The 20201-nt window shown below is 39.9% G+C and overlaps 5 protein-coding genes and 2 pseudogenes across 5 annotated transcripts; 3 read left to right on the top strand and 4 right to left on the bottom strand.

Moving 5' to 3' along the window:
* Positions 1 to 462: 462 nt before the first annotated feature.
* Positions 463 to 2174, top strand: LOC141813812 (protein TIFY 10a-like). The gene is made up of 5 exons (XM_074701798.1): positions 463 to 685; positions 942 to 1116; positions 1281 to 1561; positions 1675 to 1732; positions 1814 to 2174. Exons 1-5 carry the CDS (start codon positions 556 to 558, stop codon positions 1956 to 1958), a joined length of 789 nt encoding a protein of 262 aa, XP_074557899.1. The 5' UTR covers positions 463 to 555; the 3' UTR covers positions 1959 to 2174.
* Positions 2175 to 3872: 1698 nt separating this feature from the next.
* Positions 3873 to 4970, top strand: LOC141814048 (serine/threonine-protein kinase VIK-like). Its single transcript, XM_074702048.1, has 6 exons — positions 3873 to 3986; positions 4082 to 4201; positions 4278 to 4404; positions 4487 to 4572; positions 4654 to 4769; positions 4844 to 4970. The coding sequence occupies exons 1-6, from the start codon at positions 3960 to 3962 to the stop codon at positions 4968 to 4970; spliced, it is 603 nt and encodes a 200-aa protein (XP_074558149.1). The 5' UTR covers positions 3873 to 3959.
* Positions 4971 to 5644: 674 nt separating this feature from the next.
* LOC141814003 (serine/threonine-protein kinase VIK-like) lies at positions 5645 to 6951 on the top strand (annotated as a pseudogene).
* Positions 6952 to 7521: 570 nt separating this feature from the next.
* LOC141813610 (uncharacterized protein At3g28850-like) lies at positions 7522 to 8856 on the bottom strand (annotated as a pseudogene).
* Positions 8857 to 12520: 3664 nt separating this feature from the next.
* LOC141813989 (uncharacterized) lies at positions 12521 to 13797 on the bottom strand. Its single transcript, XM_074701991.1, has one exon. The coding sequence runs from the start codon at positions 13793 to 13795 to the stop codon at positions 12827 to 12829; it is 969 nt and encodes a 322-aa protein (XP_074558092.1). The 5' UTR covers positions 13796 to 13797; the 3' UTR covers positions 12521 to 12826.
* Positions 13798 to 15028: 1231 nt separating this feature from the next.
* On the bottom strand, positions 15029 to 18184 carry LOC141813120 (ras-related protein Rab11D-like). Its single transcript, XM_074701023.1, has 2 exons — positions 17882 to 18184; positions 15029 to 15617 (listed from the first exon to the last, which is right to left on the bottom strand). Exons 1-2 carry the CDS (start codon positions 18097 to 18099, stop codon positions 15176 to 15178), a joined length of 660 nt encoding a protein of 219 aa, XP_074557124.1. The 5' UTR covers positions 18100 to 18184; the 3' UTR covers positions 15029 to 15175.
* A 260-nt stretch (positions 18185 to 18444) lies between these two features.
* Positions 18445 to 19975, bottom strand: LOC141813117 (uncharacterized). The gene is made up of 5 exons (XM_074701021.1): positions 19335 to 19975; positions 19057 to 19149; positions 18868 to 18935; positions 18658 to 18799; positions 18445 to 18533 (listed from the first exon to the last, which is right to left on the bottom strand). Exons 1-5 carry the CDS (start codon positions 19962 to 19964, stop codon positions 18528 to 18530), a joined length of 939 nt encoding a protein of 312 aa, XP_074557122.1. The 5' UTR covers positions 19965 to 19975; the 3' UTR covers positions 18445 to 18527.
* Between the last annotated feature and the right edge of the window lie 226 nt (positions 19976 to 20201).

The raw sequence follows: 20201 nt of genomic DNA, 5'->3' as shown, positions 1-20201 counted from the left end.
TTCGTTATTTCCATTTTGCGCCCCGGTGGACTCGGTCGCTAGACTCTTCCGTTTCCACCCCCGCCCGATGCTTCTCGTGACTCGCGTGCTAAATTAATTTTCCTTCCCTTCCCCTTGTTAAATTGATAATTTCATTTTGGTCCCTGGTTTTACCAGACTAATTAATTTCTTTTCTCTCTGATTATAGTAATAATAATTTTTAAAATAAATTTTAAAACTGCACGAGAATTAACTTGACTTTTAAGAAATAAAGCAGTATGGTTTGATTTTTATTTTGATTTTTTTTATAAACCAACGAAAAAAACGAAATCTCACGGACCAAATTGAAAAGCGCGAATTAAAAAGAATATTTATCGTTAATTAAATAATTATTCGGCAGCTTCAGGGCTCGAGAATCACGTGCGTTAAATGGAAGCTGGATGTAAATATAAATAAAGGCCTAGGAAGGCGGAGGAAGCAAGACCCGCAGACGCCTTCGATCTTAACGCGGTTCCCGGTCGGCGAACCTCGCCGGATTCTCTCCTGCTTGCTTTGCGTGAAATTGGGGGTTTGGAGATGGCGGATGCGGCGCGGAAGCAGGGGTCGAGCAACTTCGCGGTGGCCTGCAGTCTCCTCAGCCAGTACATCAAGGAGAAGGGCGGCGCGGCCGATTTAGGGCTCGGGATAGCCCAGGTAGCGTCTAAAGGTGAGATCCCCTTGATCTTGATCTTACCATCGTTTGATGTTGATTCGACCTTGTTCGATCCTTTTTCTTGGCAAATCTCGATTATTTCTATATTAATTGGTGTGGGATCGCGGAGGTTCTGTCGGATGCTTGAAAATTTTTGCTCTTGATGTCGTTGCTGGTTGCTTTCCTACCTTGTTTTCATAGTTATTTCTTTCGGACTTTTTGCTTCTCTTCCGGAAGCTTCGTTTGTTGATCATTGCGTCGGATTTTTCAGGCAAATCGGAGTCGTTTCAGCCGCCGATCACTATGAGCTTGCTGCCAGGGGCGGACGTCTCGGGCGGACAGGACAGCGAAAGGGAAAGCGAAGGGGAGGTCGTTTCCCAAGAGAACCCTATGGATCTCTTTCCCCAGCGTACTGGCTTCCTCACCTCACCGTCGCTGGATTCCAGGTCTCAGCTCTCATCCCTTCATTCTGATGTCATGAAAAATAGAAGCTTCTGATCCTAGCCAAAGGAAAAACAAAATCGCATGTTATTTTAAGGCAGAAATCACTGTAAGATCCATTCTAAGACAGAAATTTGATCTCAGATTTCTCTGGCTACTTTTATTGCAGGGTAGCACAGAAATCACAACTTACAATCTTCTACGGAGGAAAGGTGCTGGTGTTCGACAATTTCCCAGCCGAGAAAGCTAAGGATCTGATGCAGCTAGCAAGCAAGGGGAGCTCCACTGCTGATAACTTGACCTGTGAACCCCCTTCCCCCCTTGCTGAAGCTGTGACAAGCTCAAGATTATGCTCTCATCCAAAAAACTCAACCTTGGTTCCTAAAGCTGCTAGAAATCCTGTGGTTCCCCAACCCAATCTGTCGAAACCAGCACAGCCTAATCTCTCTGGTAGTGCATCAACCCATGTCACCAAACCAATATTTTGTTGGAATCTCTTGCAAGATGATAGTATACTTAGTATGATTAGTTACTGATCTCTATGTTCTATTGTTGAACTGCAGATCTTCCTATTGCTAGAAAGGTTTCGCTCCAACGATTCCTCGAGAAAAGAAAGGATCGGTAAGTAATCCTTGTCTGCAAATGCACAAGAAGTGGTTGGTTGTTTCAGCTAGTTTAATCGGTTGAACTCAAAATTTTCAGGATCTATGCAAGAGCACCATACCAAATGACTCCATCTCCTCAAGTGGCCACTTCCATAAACCAAGAGGACATCAAATCATGGCTCGGGTTGGGTCATCACTTTGCCACTCCGGGTCTCAGTCTAAGCTCCGAGTATAACAGATAGGATTGTTCAAGTTGGATGCAGATACTTCTTCCTTGGAAACCATTTACTCGAAGACCTTGTTTGCTTCTTTGTTTTTTTAGGAAGTTGTCTTCCTTTTGCAAGAAGCGATATCAATGTTTTCACTGATGAATTATATTTCAGGATTCTTGTTTCTAAAGTTGCAGTACGTGCTGCAATATAGAAATTAAAAAGCATGAGATTAAATTATCTGATTTATGGAGATTTGTTACTCTTGGCAGTTGAATCTAACTAGCAAAATGGTGGTGGTTGAATGAACACCCTAAGCATTTTTTGAACAGAAAATCAGACTCCATTGTTGATGTTGTAATTCAGTATCAAGTTGGATGAGGGCAAATTCTCTCATAGCTGGTAGATGATTTGTATGATGTCCCAATTTATGGAGGCTCTTAGTGTTATAATTTCATTACACAATTCGTTTTAGTTGCATTTAGAAATAAGTTTAGCGTTTTTTTAAAGATGAATTAATTGTATTATGAAATTTAGAAAGGTTAAAATCTCATCCTTTATCAAATGGTATAAGAATTAAATTTGATTATGGCTTCTCTGGTTTGCCTCATCTATGGGGTTTAAACACATGTTCAAAAATTGCATCTTCTAAATTTATAACACTGATACGGTAGTACCTAAAATATAATTTAAAGGGTATAATTTAAATACCTTATCTCGACTTTTTTTTTCTTTTATTTAAAGTGTTTAATTTAAAAGAGCATTTCAAATTATACAAATAATCAAAAGGAATTTTTTTTCAAAAAAAAATATTAAAAGGGCGTTCAATTAAATATTTGATGATTGACATTTTTCTAGAAATTGACTTTTTTTTTCTTTTACAGCTCTGTTTTCTTTGTAAATTTCTTTTCTTCCACTGAAGGAATTTCCTCTTCGTTACCACCTGTTCATTTACATTATGACCTGTATACAATGTCTTCCATTCATGAACTGCTATAAACATGCTGTGATGTCTTGGCAATAGTATCTTCTTTGGCATTAACATATAATATTTCACACAAGTTTGGTCTCACATAAGAAGTGATAAAGGCTAATTGAGTTAATCCCGAAGCCTTAGATCCACAAATTACTTGGGCTTAAGCATTATGAAAAATTACTTGGGCTTAAGCATTATGAAATGTTATACATCGTGTGCTATGAATCACATTTCTTATTAAAGTGTAACTTATACTTCCTATCAGAGACAACAATAATTAGGCTTGGTGGGGAGCCCCAATAAATCATTAACAGAGGATTCTGTGTGTCTGACACTGACTTGGATTTGAGAGATTTCTGTGGCTAAGCTAGACAGAATTTTTGTATTGGAGACAACATAAGGACATAGCATTTAGAGTCTTTAATGCAGGAGAGGAATCCCTTGGCAAAAATTATGCCATAATCCATTTCTTTTCCATCCTAGAATGCAAAGTCTTTCTTATGCTGGTTAGGTCTTTCGTTTTGTTCAAAAAAGTCAGGGAAATATGTCATTGCCTTTTTCTCACCATTCTTTTAAAACCTGAATTTTCAATGATTGAGATTTCCATATAGCTAGTGGATCTTGCAAAATCATCTTATATGAACTATTTGGAATGGACTAATATCCATCTTCATGTGTTTGATATTTTTAATGCTAGTTGGCAAGACCTAACACAGCCCTCGACCCTTCTCATCTGGGAATGCTACCGACATTGGTGATTTTAGTGAATTGCATTTTTTTTCAATTTACCTTTTTAGGCTGTGAGACATAGAATACTCGATGGATATTATTGTAGCATCGTTTCAGAATTCAACTTAATGCAAATACATTTTTGTCTAATGAAATATGTGCTTTATCATATTGTATGGTTAATTCTATGAATAGTGAGAAATAGCTTCTTACCAGTTGCCTTGTTATGATTCAGTCAAGATTTCAAGCACGAAGTACAATTACTTGTAAAGCTACGACATCCTAATGTCGTTCAATTTCTTGGAGCTGTCACAGATAGGAAACCCTTGATGTTAGTCACCGAATTTCTGGGAGGGGTCTGAAAATGATTAGCTGGCTTTTTTCCTCCTCTCAGAAGGGATAGTAAGATCATCTTGTTTGCTGAGTGAATTTCATTCTTTTTGTCATTCAGGGTGATCTTCATCAGTTCCTAGAGGACAAAGGTCCACTTAGTCCATCTTTGGCTGTTAACTTTGCCCTAGATATGGCCAGGTATATCTTCTTTTGCAATTATCCACGACTACAACTTAATCACTTTCTTTGGAGCTAAATAACTTCCTTATTTACTCTCCAAATTCTCAGAACTATACCTGATTTGAATGCATTTGAAGAAAATTTCCCCATTTGTCAATACAAATGCGGAACATTTAAAGGTTGGGGATTTTGGACTGAGCAAGCTGATCAGAGTACAACATTTGCATGATGTGTACAAAATGACTGGAGAAACTGGGAGCTGTGAGTGAAAATTTTAGTTTATCAATCCAACACCAATTTCAGGTGGATTTAGTTATCTTCTGATTTCTATTCAAATAACTAGATAGATACATGGCTCCGGAAGTATTCAAGCACAGAAAATATGATAAGAAAGTTGATGTTTTCTCTTTTGCGATGATATTATATGAGGTATGCATATTTCTGAGTAGCAATTTGGTGAATTTTCTATGTTTGGATCTATCTTTAAAAAGTTCTTGATTGTTTATTCAGATGCTGGAAGGTGTTCCTCCATTTTCAGCCCAGAAACCGTATGAAGCTGCTAAGCTTGTCGCAGAGGGAAACCTTCCGTTGTTCCATAATAAAGGATATGTCCAGGAACTGAGGGAGTAAGTATTGAAACCCTTTCCACAAATAAGTCATTCCTCTACCATTTGCTCGTAATTATAACACCCATAATTAGCTTGACTGTGCAATGCTGGGCCACTGATATGAACACGAGGCCAACCTTTATTCAGATTCTCAGGAGGCTTGAAAAGCTGAAAGAGAGCCTGCCATCAGATCACCGCTGGAACATTTTCGCTCAGTAGATGAAAGATACTGAAACCTTTTTCTGTTCTTGGCTATTTTTTGTATTTTCCCAATTCGATCCAGCTAGAAACCTCTCTCACATCCTGGATCATGCTTTTCAGAAGGTATGGAGGATTGTAATACCCACAATTTTCCTTAAATAATTCTTGGATAATTAGGTCTTTGTTTTGTTCAAAAAAGTCAGCGAAATGTCATTGCCTTTTTCTCACCATTCTTTTAAAACCTGAATTTTCAATGATTGAGATTTCCATATAGCTAGTGGATCTTGCAAAATCATCTTTTATGAACTATTTGGAATGGAAATATCCATCTTCATGTGTTTGATATTTTTAATGCATAAGACCTAACACGGCCCTGTTCTCATCTGGGAATGCTATTTTTAAATTGCATTTTTTTTCAATTTACCTTTTTAGGCTGTGAGACATAGAATACTCGCTGGATATTATTGTAGCATCGTTTCAGAATTCAACTTAATGCAAATACATTTTTGTCTAATGAAATATGTGCTTTATCATATTGTATGGTTAATTCTATGAATAGTGAGAAATAGCTTCTTACCAGTTGCCTTGTTATGATTCAGCCAAGATTTCAAGCACGAAGTACAATTACTTGTAAAGCTACACATCCTAATGTCGTTCAATTTCTTGGAGCTGTCACAGATAGGAAACCCTTGATGTTAGTCACCGAATTTCTGGGAGGGGTCTGAAAATGATTAGCTGGCTTTTTTCCTCCTCTCAGAAGGGATAGTAAGATCATCTTGTTTGCTGAGTGAATTTCATTCTTTTTGTCATTCAGGGTGATCTTCATCAGTTCCTAGAGGACAAAGGTCCACTTAGTCCATCTTTGGCTGTTAACTTTGCCCTAGATATGGCCAGGTATATCTTCTTTTGCAATTATCCACGACTACAACTTAATCACTTTCTTTGGAGCTAAATAACTTCCTTATTTACTCTCCAAATTCTCAGAACTATACCTGAGAACCCCATATACCTGATTTGAATGCATTTGAAGAAAATTTCCCCATTTGTCAATACAAATGCGGAACATTTAAAGGTTGGGGATTTTGGACTGAGCAAGCTGATCAGAGTACAACATTTGCATGATGTGTACAAAATGACTGGAGAAACTGGCAGCTGTGAGTGAAAATTTTAGTTTATCAATCCAACACCGATTTCAGGTGGATTTAGTTATCTTCTGATTTCTATTCAAATAACTAGATAGATACATGGCTCCGGAAGTATTCAAGCACAGAAAATATGATAAGAAAGTTGATGTTTTCTCTTTTGCGATGATATTATATGAGGTATGCATATTTCTGAGTAGCAATTTGGTGAATTTTCTATGTTTGGATCTATCTTTAAAAAATTCTTGATTGTTTATTCAGATGCTGGAAGGTGTTCCTCCATTTTCAGCCCAGAAACCGTATGAAGCTGCTAAGCTTGTCGCAGAGGGAAACCTTCCGTTGTTCCATAATAAAGGATATGTCCAGGAACTGAGGGAGTAAGTGTTGAAACCCTTTCCACAAATAAGTCATTCCTCTACCATTTGCTCGTAATTATAACACCCATAATTTGGCATGTGATTTTTGCAGCTTGACTGTGCAATGCTGGGCCACTGATATGAACACGAGGCCAACCTTTATTCAGATTCTCAGGAGGCTTGAAAAGCTGAAAGAGAGCCTGCCATCAGATCACCACTGGAACATTTTCGCTCAGTAGATGAAAGATACTGAAACCTTTTTCTGTTCTTGGCTATTTTTGTATTTTCCCAATTCGATCCAGCTAGAAACCTCTCTCACATCCTGGATCATGATGGCACAAAAAATAAATCTGTTTCATGGTGAAGTTTTTTTCCTCCCATTCTCATGATCTTTCTTTTCCATTCCCTTCGGATTCACTAGCAGTTGCAAGATACCCTACTATATTCCATCTGTTGTTCTAGGAAGAAATTGTTTTTGATAAATTGTTGTTCTAATAAGAAATTGCAACTTTAGCTATCCTTTCCCTGTTTGTCATTCATGTATTGTACAACTTTTATTGTTCGGAACCATGAATGACCAGTTAACCACTGTAGAATGAGTTGTATTTTTTTGGTGAATTTTAGGTGTAACAAGTGGAATTGTTGCTAAATCCCCCCTGATGAAATAGTTTGTTAAAGATGAAATAGTTTGTTAAAGAAATATTTCAAAGAAATGTACAGGTGACAAATTGAATCCAATTAAATCTGGAGCCAAATCAAGAGAAGTATAAAATTCCAAAAGACCTCATGAAATTAATGTTAAACTACACTATTACAGAGCAAGTTCCCATCAACCAAGTTCATTAGTAGGCAAATCAAACAGATTTTAAGTTTTAACACAAAAATACTACATCACCAAATCACCACCCTTGAAATAAAAATACAATTAATGAAGAAAAGAATTCTCCTATTTAATTTTCAATATTAAAGAAAATAAAATAAAATAAAAAGTAAAAAAAAAAACACAACTAAAATTGCCATCCAAATCCCTCTGTTTCACTCGAATACTTGATGAATCACATCGCCAACTCATCAACGACAGCAAACAGGGCAACCCACCAATCCATTCTCATTGCACACCACACAACGCCGGAAACCGCCGCCTACGTCCTCCATCTTCACCGCCTCCGTCACGGCCGAATGCACCTTGCAGATCCCCGAACACTTCTCGCAGACCACAAACCTTATATCTCCGCACCCCTCGCACGGTCGACTCCCCTCTCCGGCGGCCACCATCTGGCACCCCGCCAACACTTTCATCAGATCCCCGTCCTCGTGCATACGCCGCACCTCTTCCACTCCCCCCAAGTACACTGCGTTCGCGAATACTGCCGGCAGCAAACTCTCCTTTCTCTGCTTCACCCCTGCTTCAGTCATCACGACACGGAGCTCCTCCCTGAATCCTTGGTCCATCGACACGTCCCGCTCGTCGACGAGGACGCTGTAGCTTTTCAAGATCATGCGCACGAGGAAGCAGTCCTCGTACGTCTTCCTCACGCTGCGGAGGCTGGTGAAGTAGAGCACCACCTTCCCCTGCTCCGCGGCCTTGCATGGCTGCGGATTGGCCTTCTTGGGATCGATCCGTTCTTGGAAGAGAAGAGTGCACCAGTCCGGCGACCGGAGCAAGCAGGGGTGCTGTGGCGAGAGCTCCTCCATGGCTTTTCTGACCTCAGGATCGAAATCGGCGGCGCCGACTCCGTTCTCGTCGTTCTTCGCCGCCGCTGGCTTCCAGAGCAGGGATTGAAAAGTATCGCCCGCACTCCAGATGGTCGGCTTTGGACCGATTCGAGCACGGTTTGGGAGTCATGAATCGGGTGGAAGGGAAAGGAGTGGCGGTCGACGACGGCCGTGACGGAGAAGCGAGTGGCGGCAACCTCTGCCGGTCCGGCCATGAGCGTTGAGGCGTCGATGGCCTCCGGGTCGTTGGGCGTTCTCGCCCTCTGCTTCTTCGGGATTCTTTTGCCCATCTTTTCCGACCAATGTTTGGCCTTCGCAATTGTAGTAGAGAGGTCCGTTTTGCAGTTCGAGGGGCAACGACTGGCTTCTAGCCAGAGCTGAAGAATTGAGGCCACAGCGGCCGCCCCCGCCCGCGATCACTCCGAGCTCGCTTCGAGATCGTGCACCCCATTGATAGCACTGCAAAACCGGATCCCTCTCGTACGAGTAGTCGATGCAAGTTGAAATTTTGAGATCGACGTCCAAGAAAAGATTGGATTTTGAGGCAGGAATGAGTTTGACCGAGTTGACTCGGATGGAGTTGGGATCTGAAAAAGATGGATTTACAGGAAGGGAGGAGGAAAAGTTGAGCCTGATGCTGATACTCATACTAGGTCTTGATGTCCGACCTCCCTCATACAAAGGGACCATTGTACTAGGGCGTAATCCTTCATGATTTACTCCCTTTCAGAGTACATGGGGCTCTTTTTGCCCCAATTATTAGATGATGAGCAAGCCATTTGCTATTATTCACAACTCGCAAAATCTTATGAAGGCATAGAAGATGGAATCAACTTCCAATGGAAGAATGACTTGAAGATATCGACATCACACCAAGTGCTCAATCGCCTTAGCTTTCCAACCCTTCCATTCCCTTGATCACTTCAAGATCAACTTGCCACCTTGGAGAAAAGGCTTTTAGCAGACATCATCCATGTGCTTCCCTTCCCATAGTCTTCTTCTTCTTTTGTTTTCCCCTTTAATTTCTTTCCAATTGTAACTTTACAATATCCAAGAGATTACACCTTGCTCATATTCTTTCCGGTTGGTGTTTAATGCACATGCCATGCTAGTGTTTATAGAGTTATTTCTTGAGCAAGTTGGACTTTAAGATGTTGAGTGATCGATGATAGATGCCGTCGAATGTTGATCGAATTATCAGCAAGTGTTGTTAATCCAAACAACCTAATTAATTAAGATATATTTTTGTTTAATTAATGAACTACCTACTGGATTTATTCCTAGAAAATCTTAGAGAATAAGCATATTCCAAAGTTTAATTGTAAAAATGACTTGCGAATATTCATTACATTGAAATAGTTATTCTAAATTTGAATGACAAATATATCCAAGACGAGTTGAACTTGACTAACTTTTAGTCATTCATTTTCAATATCGAGCTTAAGATTAATCATGAACAAGTATTCTTGAAGTAACACTAGCTAATAGTTTCATTAAATTCTTGAGGTCCTTGTTCTTACTCTTAGCCTCGATTTAGGGACGTAATTAACCTAAAATTTCATCTACAATATCATTCTTGTGTGTTATACTCTAAACCCTAAACCCACCATTTTTGGAGGGAAGATTAGAAATACAATTAATTAATTTACTAACATCGAAATTTCGATTAGCGGTCTTATTGCCGCTAATTACGGGCCTGGTGCGGGCATAGACATTTTGTGTGTGGGTCCACGATATATGCTACAAGAGAAGTAACATTGATATATTGCTATCTATCTTTAGACATTGTTGTTTTTTTTTCCTTTTCACTTTCTTCGACATCAGCATTTGCTATTGATTTGAAATAAGCACTTGTATCTACAACCAATTTTTGAATCTTATTGCAGGAAGATTTCTTCAAAGAACTGCATAACATGCTGTTTGAGATGCCAGAAGTGACAGAACTGCACCCTATTCCAGATGCTTATGTCCCTGTAATGAAGTTTAAGCTCAATGGAGTTTCCATAGATCTTCTATATGCTCAACTATCACTTTGGGTCATTCCTGAAGTAAGTTTTCTTCTTTTTTTCCCCCATCAAACTGTATATTTTATCCACACAAGTTGATTTGATTTTTTTTTACCTTTGAACATTATGGACTTAAATCTAATGAATCATCAGTAAAATGTGAAGAAGATTCAGATTTATGGTGTCAAACATTTCCTTTGTTGCTTGAGAAAGTTATTCATACACACTTGCCATGATAACTTCATGTTAACTTTCTAATGGGTTAAATATTCAGTAGTTATGTAAAATTAAAACAAAGAAATGTTCCATCATTTTTTCCCCTAGTGGTGTATGTCCAATTAGAGTCCAGGCCGTAAAGGCTGCTGAGGAATTGACTAACATGGCAGACAAATTTACTGGCATGCAGCAGTTGGATGAAGGCACTTCTACTGAATCCACTAGATCAAAAAGGAGAAAGATCTTAGATGATAAAACAGAGGAGAATGGTATTAGAATGAACAGAGTGGATGATCCTTCTTTGCCAACTGAAACTGAATTTCCATACTCTTGCAATGGGATTTCCCATGTCTCTGATAAACCAAGGAAGAGAAGATGCATGGAAACAAAACTTCAGACAGACAAGCTTCATGTTGCTTCCAAGTGAAGAAGGACAAGAGATGAAGAGACTAATGCCCACATGATGTAGTTTGATAAAAGTTAATTCTTTTGTTTTTAATTTTTCTTTGTTTTTTCTAGTGCATTGTGGGTGTTGAGCCTTAATTGTCCTATAACTTTGTAAACTATTATGAATATGCAATATTAAGATTAAATTTTACACATTTCTGCCTGATGCTCGATGACACATCAACTTAAAGATAACAAATTTTACATTTTTCATTTGAAAAGAAGCTTTAGGAAAGCTAAAATATTTGTGGCACAAAAGATCAATTTGCATTTAACTACCAATCCAAACTAAGATATATATCAACTAATATATACATCTTCATTCTTTTTGAACAAAATGAAAAAAATAAAGAAGCAAGCATTTGATTTATTATATGAATAACTTTTAGTAATCTCTACAAGCTATTGTGTTGATCATTTTGATAAAAGTAGCATAGAAAAAACCATAATAGCAATGAAGAATTTCTTTATGCTTTATGGATCTAAATTTTGAAATATTATCTTCGTGATAGTGAAATTAGTATAATGATAAGTTAACCAAATATTTCACAATAGCCAATAAAAAATTAAATTTTACAAATTCATGAACACTACTATTCAAGTCTGACTTTAATTAGGTGTGCCTATATATATATATATATATAAAGGAAAGAGGAATTGTGGAGAAAACAAGATTAGACAAAAAAAATCACAACCGTATCTAGGTTTTTGACAAAAAAAATATTCAATAATAAAAAAGTCTCTCAAAAATAATTAAATAGACGTGTAAATAGATCTCAAACAAACCCTAATAATTTTGACTACCGAAATTAGAATGGTTCCTTCCCGCCATGACGCCAACATAATCTTCTTCTCTTTGATGTGAAGGGTGTAAATATTCTTCCATCCATCGTAGATAACACTATGATCATACTGGTAAGATCTCCTCAATAATACATGACATGCATCTATGGTTACCACATCATACCAAACATTATCAAAATATTTGTTGTCAATTGAAAAAAATATGAGGTATCGTCTGCCTACTGTTACCTTACTGTCTTTATTCAGCCAACGACAACTTGTATGACTTTGGATCATGGTTTGTTGTCAACTGTAATTTCTATCATATCATACTCGGGGCCTTATTTAATCTATTTGAAGTGTATAGTAGTATCCATTAAAATGATAATCAAGTAGATGGATTTTCCATATGCTAAAAAAATATCCCAAGACTTTGTAGTTAATTAATAAAAAGAAATATGTAGAAAATTAACAAAAAATATTATAAAATTAATAGATACAAATAGATACACTAAATTAAAATGGTTAATTTTCCCCTAATATATTAATTCACCTAACATATATATTAACTTTATGAATATTTAATTTTTGAAAGGCAAAATAGCCAATCTACATTACCTCAAATTTAAGGAATTATGATGAATGTAAATCCATGCAATGTGAGTATAAAATATTTTTCCTTGACTATTAATCTTGATGAAATGACACTCTTGAGTTTTTTTTTTAAAATAGGGATAGGGGTTTGTTTTTCCAATTAATGGATGAAAATTTAGATTTAAGAATTTAAAAATGGTATTCTAAAAATTACCATTCATGTCTTAATTAAAGAAATCTCATTCTAAAAATTATTACTTATGTAACATTAATTATTTGGATAATAAAGCTTAGCATGCATGGCATTATATATGACAAAGACTTGAGGGAACAAAAGGAAGACTATTCATAGAATTGATCGAACAAAGACACAATTCTACACATTTTCTTTTATGATGAATTACTTGAAATGTTTACCAATTTGATGATGATGATGATGATGATGATGAAAACTGATGGATGTGATCAATGAGTGGAATTGCAAACACCAATTTCTTCTTCTCTTCCTCCTCCACCACATATTCACATCACATGCTACTTTTTATCTTCTTCTTCTTCTTCTTCTTCTTCTTCTTCTTCTTCTTCAATATTGTCTGATTCTTGATTATGGATAGCTAGCTCTGGTTATTCTGAAAGTTTCTGATGAGGATCTTGGAAGGAGCTGGATCTGTGTTGTGCTCCACGGCTTGCTCTTCTTCCACGTCCCATTCAGGATTCATGGCGCCGCTGTCAGTGGGGAACTGCGGCAGCGGCGCCATTTGTGATCGCGGCGGCTGGAGGAACGGCGGCGGCGGCGGCGCGTCGAACCTGGCTGCTGCTCCGCTTTGCATGTCGTCGTCGAAGAGCGATAGGTTGAACTTGTCGTGATCGTGGTACTTGGGAGGGACGGAGTTGGAGGAATCGGCAGTTGCACTGACGGTGGTCGCGAGATGACTCGGGCGGGAGATGGTGCGGTCGAAGAGGGAGGCGACGGAGGAGGAGGAGAGCGGAGAGGGGATCATGTTGTGGGCGGATGGCCGGAGGAGGAAAGGGGGGACGACTCCGGCGGCCGCGGCGCCGAAGAGGTCGAGGCGAGGGCGGGCGGGGAAGGGCGCGGCTGCGGTGGCGAAGGAGGGAGTGGGGAAGCCGGTGAACTGCTGCACCATGGTGCGGAAGTTGGAGGCCTCGGTGTTGATGACGGTGGTCGGCGCCCGCCGGGAGGCTCTAGTCCGCTTCTTGGCCCCTCGCGGCGGCGGCGGTTGCGACGGAGCGGCGGCAGAAGGCGCCGAAGCGGAGAACAGCAGAGGCGGAGGGGGAGGGGAAGGAGGAGGAGGAGGGACAGAGCTCCAGGCGGCCGAGGCGTCGAGCGAGAGGGGTGCTGCCTCCGGCTGGGGCGGGAAGGGGAAGGGGAAGGGCGTGAAGTAAGGCGAGAAGGAGTCAAAGATGGAAGACGAGGAAGAAGTATTGCCCGGAGGCGGTGGATGAGGCGGAAGGAGGTTTAAGAAGGAGGAGAGGTCAGCTCGTGAGCCGACGGCGTCGTCGTCAAACTCCTCGTTGTCGCCGCTGCTGGAGCTCTGGTTGCTTCCGCTGTTAGTAGAATCCATGAACGACAGAAGAAGAAGAAGAAGAAGAAGAAGAGAGAGAGAGAGAGGAGGGGAATTAATTAGAGATGGAAGGAAGGAAAGGTAGGAGAGGAAAGGAAGAAAATGAGAAAGAAAAAAAATTGAAAAGAGAGGCTGGGCCATCCAATATAAGTGTCAAGATCAAGACTTATTGAAATAATATTCTCTTTTATCATAATTAATTATAATTTTTTAATTTATCTTCTCATAAATGATATGGAATCAACCGCGTAGAACTGTTGAAGTGGCTAATTTCATCTTTTTTATAAAATAAAAGAATAATAAATATTGACAATTAATATTTATTATTATTAATATTTTATCTTATATATTTATATGAATATATCAATTAATTAATTATTACTTTACCTCAAAATTAAGAATTTTTTTTGTTTAAGCAAAATTAAAAAGACAATAATATATAGTACGGATAAAATATACTGAGTGGGTAGATGAAATTAAGATATTAATTTGGTTAGTTTGGTAAACGATTTGCAGGGAGGATTTAGCTGCAACCCCCGGACTCGACCAAATGGATTGTTACAACCACATCGATCGATATCCCAGCAATCTCTCCTTATTTTAATCACTCAATCGTCGTAACTCATTACACTAATCATTTTTCTTTTAATTGTTTAAGCTTGCGTAAAAGTTACATGATCAAAATATATATGCATGGCAATGGCAATGCAATCTGTTGTGAGGTGGATGATTTTGACCGGTAACACCGGTCGACCTCAATTAACTCATGTGTATTTACAACTAATATTTTATTATCCATGCTACAATTATTATGATTATATATACACTTTTTTATTCTTCTAGATGATTTAACCTTTTTGAAAGAAGACGTACAATTTTATATATATATTTTTTTATAAAAGATGAAATTTATCATCCTAACAATCTCACACGATCGATCTCACAACAACTTTATCAAAATTCAAATTCTTATCCTCTTTTACAAATCTATTTCGTCATAACTAACTCGGTTATGCCTCGAAAATTTTACAATTTCGTATACTTGTTAAGTTAATGAATGACAAATTAGAATAGTGATGAATTATAAATGGATTATACGGATGGAGATGATGTATTTAATTAAAATGACTTATAAATAGATTATACGAAAATTAACAAATAAACTTAAATGTATTATTATTAATATAAGCAATTATCATATGCTTATATTTTGGTGCCAAATCACTTTCGACAACCAAAACAATACAAACCAAATCAATTTCTTTCCAAGTTCAAAAGTCGATCCCTTAACGCGAAACCAATTCAGAGACATCGCAGCTGCGATTGGAACTCATGAATGAATCGAATTTACAGTCACCAATAAATGAGACGACCCATATTTTAGGAACTCATACAGCACGCCTTGTTCTTCGGTATCTCCTGAGCTGGCCCAGGCATGATAATCTTCTTGCCGGGCAGGGTCGACGTGCCATTGCTGTTTTGAGGCTCTGAAGTTAGGTTTTTCTTGTTGACAATGTTGAAGATCTCGGCGAGCACTGTCTGGAAGGCGGTCTCGACGTTGGTAGCCTCGAGTGCGGATGTTTCTAGGAAGAAGAGGTTTTCCTTCTGTGCAAATTCTAGAGCATGTTCTGTTGTTACTGCTCGCTGGTCCTTGAGATCGGTTTTGTTGCCTACTAACATGATCACGATGTTCCTGTCAGCGTGGCTACGCAGCTCCTCGAGCCACCGAGGAATGTGATCGAAGCTTTGGCTCCGGGTAATATCGTAGACCAGCATCGCCCCAACTGCACCTCTGTAGTATGCACTAGTGACAGCTCTATACCTGACAATTTTATCAGCAAATTATTCATCAGATTGCAGTCCAAGCAAGCATACGAAGCACCAAATCATTTTGTCATTAATTAAACTGAGCTATTGCAATAGCATACAAGGATCAGAACCAGTATACAATTAATGAATGTCAAGAACCTAAATCATGCTGTAGGGAAACATGCATCTGAAGGCAATGGCAGTCATGGATATAATGCAAGGCAATTACTCATGGCTGGAACATAAACGATCCACTCCGAATATTGCGGATATAGCTTCTCTTGCATTGAATGGATGTTCTGAAGGGATGTGCATGAAGTGGGATCCATGACTAAGAAATTGTCACTGTTTGAAGTAGAGTTGATAACAAGATAGTTGTATCTTGTTTATATGGCACTAGCCTCAATCAACAAAGTTGCTCCAACAGTAGTAAATGTATGGCTGTGCCTGTGTATACAATGAATGACAAACTCGGCTAATTCCAGTATGGTTTGGCTAAGTTGGATCAAGATCGGCAACAATTCTGATCAAGAAAACAATCACCCCTCTAAGATTTGTGGAACTTGATTAGTCAAGGATAAATTGATACAAATTTGTGATTAGAGTGATACCACTTGATTAGTCCAATCTCTTTGATTCCCACTCCTGAATCTTTCTTGACTAATAGGACAGGGGAGCGGACATCCAGATTATTGGTAGAGTGATGATCTGCCTAGAGCAGACTAATCTTGCATTCTTGGAACAACACAAATCACAAATGCAAATATTAAATATAAGAGTGTGTGCATGAGATCAATATGAAAGTGTGGTATATGCAACATAAATAAAAACAATAAATCACAACACTAACAAGATCATATGATGTGATTCAGAGTCTCCACTTATACTGCATGACCTATGATGTGTTCGATGTATCACCTCTGAAAATCCATTATCCCACCTTTTAAATTATACAAATAAGAATGGTACATTGCTACAACTCCTTAAGACGACAAGCTTCAAAGCAGTCAATGTAGCCCTCAACTAAATACCCCAGCTAGTTGGACATTTAACCCTTTACCTAAAAACACCACTGGGGTCATGCTCACTTCTTGCAACTCACCAAGGTCGACTTAGGCAAGCTCTTGTCATTACTAGAGACCTTCTAGCCAAAGATACAGTCCAATCCAAATCAAATACTTCTAGATACCCTCTAGAAGTAAACAAGCTTACAAAACTCAAACACACCTTAAAGATATTGATCTGACTGTAGGTCAGAAGTGTTACATAAAAGAGTTTCAAGATTAAGGATGAAATATTGAAATCCTTATTTTACTTCTGAAAGTCTTATTATTTCCTTGGCACTTGAAAGAAAATTAGGATGATCAAAAGTGTTTTTATGTAAATATTAGGTGTCAAAGAAAATATCAACAGATCCTTTATGCTTGATATCAGTACACAACCCATCTTCGGACTGTGCACATTGCCATCCTATTTGCCTCTGATGATCGTCAATCTCCCTCACCTTGAGTTTTGTTTCTCTAAAAAATCAAGTACACCAACCTCTTTTCTATCACCAACAATCAATGACCCATACGTTCAAAGATTTTCACTCTCCACCCATGTCGGTCAAGAAAGATTCCTAAGTAGGAACAAAAGAATTCAGCTGTATCAGGCTATTTTGCTTCAATTAGGCTGATTTTTTCACTATCTCAGTCAATTACCAACTACTAATCACGAATTCATACCAACTTGTTCTTGATTAATAGGGATTTCACAAATCACAGAGGGATGTCGGATTTCTCACTTGGAATTGGATCAACATTGGACGATCCTGATCCAACTCAGCTGATCTGACTGCCAATTCGAGGGAGTTCACCATCCATGATTCAAATGTTATTTTGATATTCACAAACCATAAATATGTTGACAAAATGATAATGTGGAACAGGAAATAAGATATCTCATCAACTAACAAATACCATCTACTAAAGAACACAAGATTCATCAAATAAATTTATAACTTTGTCCGCTTAGATTCATCCATCAAAACCTATGAGATTTAAAGAACCCAAAATTTGAAAACCAATTTCAAAACCGTAACTAATTCACCGCCCACACTTCATTGTCATTGCAAGAAAACATTCGTTTCCCGAAGTGTCAGATAAAGAAAACCAAATCCAACAGCGTAAGAGACAAAATGGAAACAAGTAGCCAAAACTGCCGGATGCCAATCACACAGAAAAACTAGATCTAAGCAGTCGGCACGACGAAAAGTGAGTTACGAGTAAATAACACCTCTCTTGTCCGGCAGTGTCCCAGATCTGGGCCTTGACGCTCTTGTGCTGGATGACGAGGGTCCGCGTCTGGAACTCCACCCCGATGGTGGCCTTGGAGTCGAGCGCGAACTCGTTCCGCGCAAACCGCGCCAGGATCTGCGACTTCCCGACCGCCGAGTCGCCGATCAGCACCACCTTGAACACGTAGTCTATCCTGTCGCTCACGCCGCCGGCCATTCCCTCCCCCAACGTCGCGTTCGCACTCTCACTTCTAACCCGACGGCGGAGAAAGCGGGAGCCGCCTGGGTCGGAAAAAGGGTTCTATTAATAGAAGAGAACGCTCTCGTCGAGTCCGCTTATCAGTGTCGGCGAGGTGGTAAGCGGCGCGTCACTTCTTCGCTACCTAGACAAGATCTACACGCCTGTCTACCTGCTCAATTATTTGACAGCTCGATGAGACCTTGCAAATTATCATAATTTTGGGTAATAATTAAAATGTCATTTTAAAATGGACATGTATAACCAGATTTCGACAAATACTCCAACTGTGAGAATAAACGTTAAAAAATTATTGACAGCTTTTTCTTCAGAATCTTCACGAGAATTCGAGGACAATCGGGGAAGAACAGCAGATGGATACAAGCGACCAACTCATTTCAATCTTACTAGACCTACAATAAAACAACAAAATTTTAGGATAATCAACGCAACGAATTCACGAAAGAATTCCAAATTTCTTTGCGATAAAGATCTATCGTCACTGAACTTACTTTCCCCAGAAATATAGACTCGTACCTTCAGTCCGTTCTGGTCAGTGTAGGCAGAAGAACCATGAAAGAATCTGATAATATTCTCACAAAACTCTCTGGACTTCTCGAGATTGACAGCATGGCCAGCATTGCTGATGACTACGAGCTGAGCGTTATCCCCTAAATGTCTGTAGATTTTCACATTAGAAACATGTATAAACTCTGGAACGGGACTGGGAGAATCAATTTACTCTACCTCTTTAGTCTGTGACCCAGCTCTAAAGGAAAAATTCGATCTTGCTCACCCCAAACTATCAAGGTTGGCTGTAAAGAGAGAATTAAACAGGTACCTTACAATGTAGAACAACAAATCTTTGACATAATCATAAACAGTTTGTCTTTAGATAAGATGGAACAATCTCCAGGAGAACAAGGGAATGATCACCTGCGTAATCTCTGGAAGGACCGAGTGTTTTCTTTCGTTGATTAAAGAATAGAGTAACTCGACCTTCTCTCGTGCATAATCTGTGCACATCACCTTTGAAGAAATTGAGAAATAAATGCTCGATATCGATGAGAAAAACCAGAATTAGGAGGTTTGAAATCAATCGGGAACAGGAACATCGATAATGTTGATTCGATCAAAAAAAAAAAAGAAAAAAGAAAAGCAGAATCCGTCCCTATTTTGAAGGGAACATAAGAGAAACAGAATCGATCATCTACCTGTATGTAGTCCCGGAGGAAGCAAGAGGGCATTATGCGCGGTGGACGGACGAAGGACAATCGGACGAGCTGGCGTAGCTTCTCCGGCCGCTGGGGAAGCAGGATCTCTGCCGCGTCATCCAGGTTGGACACGACAAAGAGGCCCTCGGCAAGATCCCTCTCCTCGAGGCACACGCCGGCGCAGCAGAGCACCACCCGCTCCACCGCTGACGGAAACAACGCCGCCATTTTGTACGCCACGAACCCTCCGTAGCTCACCCCGACAAGGCCGAATCGCCGCAATCCGTGTTCCTCCATGGTGGCCATGACGCACCGGGCTTGGTAGGCCTCGGATCGGTCGGGTCCGTGCGATTCGGAGGCGCCGAAGAAAAGGAGGTCCGGCACGTAGAGGTCGAATCCGGCCCGGCGAAGGGGGCGGAGGTGGTCGGACCATTGCCAGATGGCGGTGGCTCCGAACCCGTGGATGAGGACGAGGGGGAGGCGAGAAGGGTCCGGGCGCGCAGGGGCCCAACAATGGATGGCGGCGCCGTCGGCGAGGATGGTCACGGAAGGGCGGAGGCCAGCAGCGAGGAAAGCGCGTCGGTGGCACCAATCGCGCGAGAGGGTGACGCTAAGGCACGGCAGCGCCATCTCGACGCCGGCGCCGGCGAACCTCGGAATCGGTCCGGCGATGTGCGTTTTTTGGGCCGGCTTCGATCGGGACTATATGACCGCGCCAGAAGGGACCATCATGCTTCCCTGCGGCGATCGAGACAGGGACCAGGAAACGTGATAAAATAACGACGTCATGGTGATCGCACGGTGTCAAATGAGATGACGTGGATATGGCTTTGGACGGTGCATATCTGTTTCCTGTGGCTGAAGTGA

This window comes from Curcuma longa, chromosome 20 (genome assembly GCF_044706935.1).
Source record: "Curcuma longa cultivar G26 ecotype Majalengka, Jawa Barat chromosome 20, ITB_CL_G26_1.1, whole genome shotgun sequence".
In the NCBI taxonomy this organism is placed as follows: domain Eukaryota; kingdom Viridiplantae; phylum Streptophyta; class Magnoliopsida; order Zingiberales; family Zingiberaceae; genus Curcuma; species Curcuma longa.
This window is presented reverse-complemented; position numbering and strand designations above follow the sequence as displayed.

Bases quoted from the DNA above. Each gene is read 5' to 3' on its own strand.
- LOC141813117 (XM_074701021.1), bottom strand. From the start codon at position 19,964: ATGGCGCTGCCGTGCCTTAGCGTCACCCTCTCGCGCGATTGGTGCCAC. The intron at 19,150-19,334 runs GTAGATGATCGA...ATTTCTTCAAAG, and splicing joins TCCTCCGGGACTACATACAG to GTGATGTGCACAGATTATGC. The intron at 18,800-18,867 runs GTAGAGTAAATT...GAAAATCTACAG, and splicing joins CTGGGTCACAGACTAAAGAG to ACATTTAGGGGATAACGCTC.
- LOC141813120 (XM_074701023.1), bottom strand. From the start codon at position 18,099: ATGGCCGGCGGCGTGAGCGACAGGATAGACTACGTGTTCAAGGTGGTG. The intron at 15,618-17,881 runs GTGTTATTTACT...TAAAATTGTCAG, and splicing joins GACACTGCCGGACAAGAGAG to GTATAGAGCTGTCACTAGTG.
- LOC141813989 (XM_074701991.1), bottom strand. From the start codon at position 13,795: ATGGATTCTACTAACAGCGGAAGCAACCAGAGCTCCAGCAGCGGCGAC.
- LOC141813812 (XM_074701798.1), top strand. From the start codon at position 556: ATGGCGGATGCGGCGCGGAAGCAGGGGTCGAGCAACTTCGCGGTGGCC. The intron at 686-941 runs GTGAGATCCCCT...CGGATTTTTCAG, and splicing joins AGCCCAGGTAGCGTCTAAAG to GCAAATCGGAGTCGTTTCAG. The intron at 1,733-1,813 runs GTAAGTAATCCT...CAAAATTTTCAG, and splicing joins CTCGAGAAAAGAAAGGATCG to GATCTATGCAAGAGCACCAT.
- LOC141814048 (XM_074702048.1), top strand. From the start codon at position 3,960: ATGTTAGTCACCGAATTTCTGGGAGGG. The intron at 4,202-4,277 runs CACTTTCTTTGG...TGAATGCATTTG, and splicing joins ATCCACGACTACAACTTAAT to AAGAAAATTTCCCCATTTGT. The intron at 4,770-4,843 runs GTAAGTATTGAA...ACCCATAATTAG, and splicing joins TATGTCCAGGAACTGAGGGA to CTTGACTGTGCAATGCTGGG.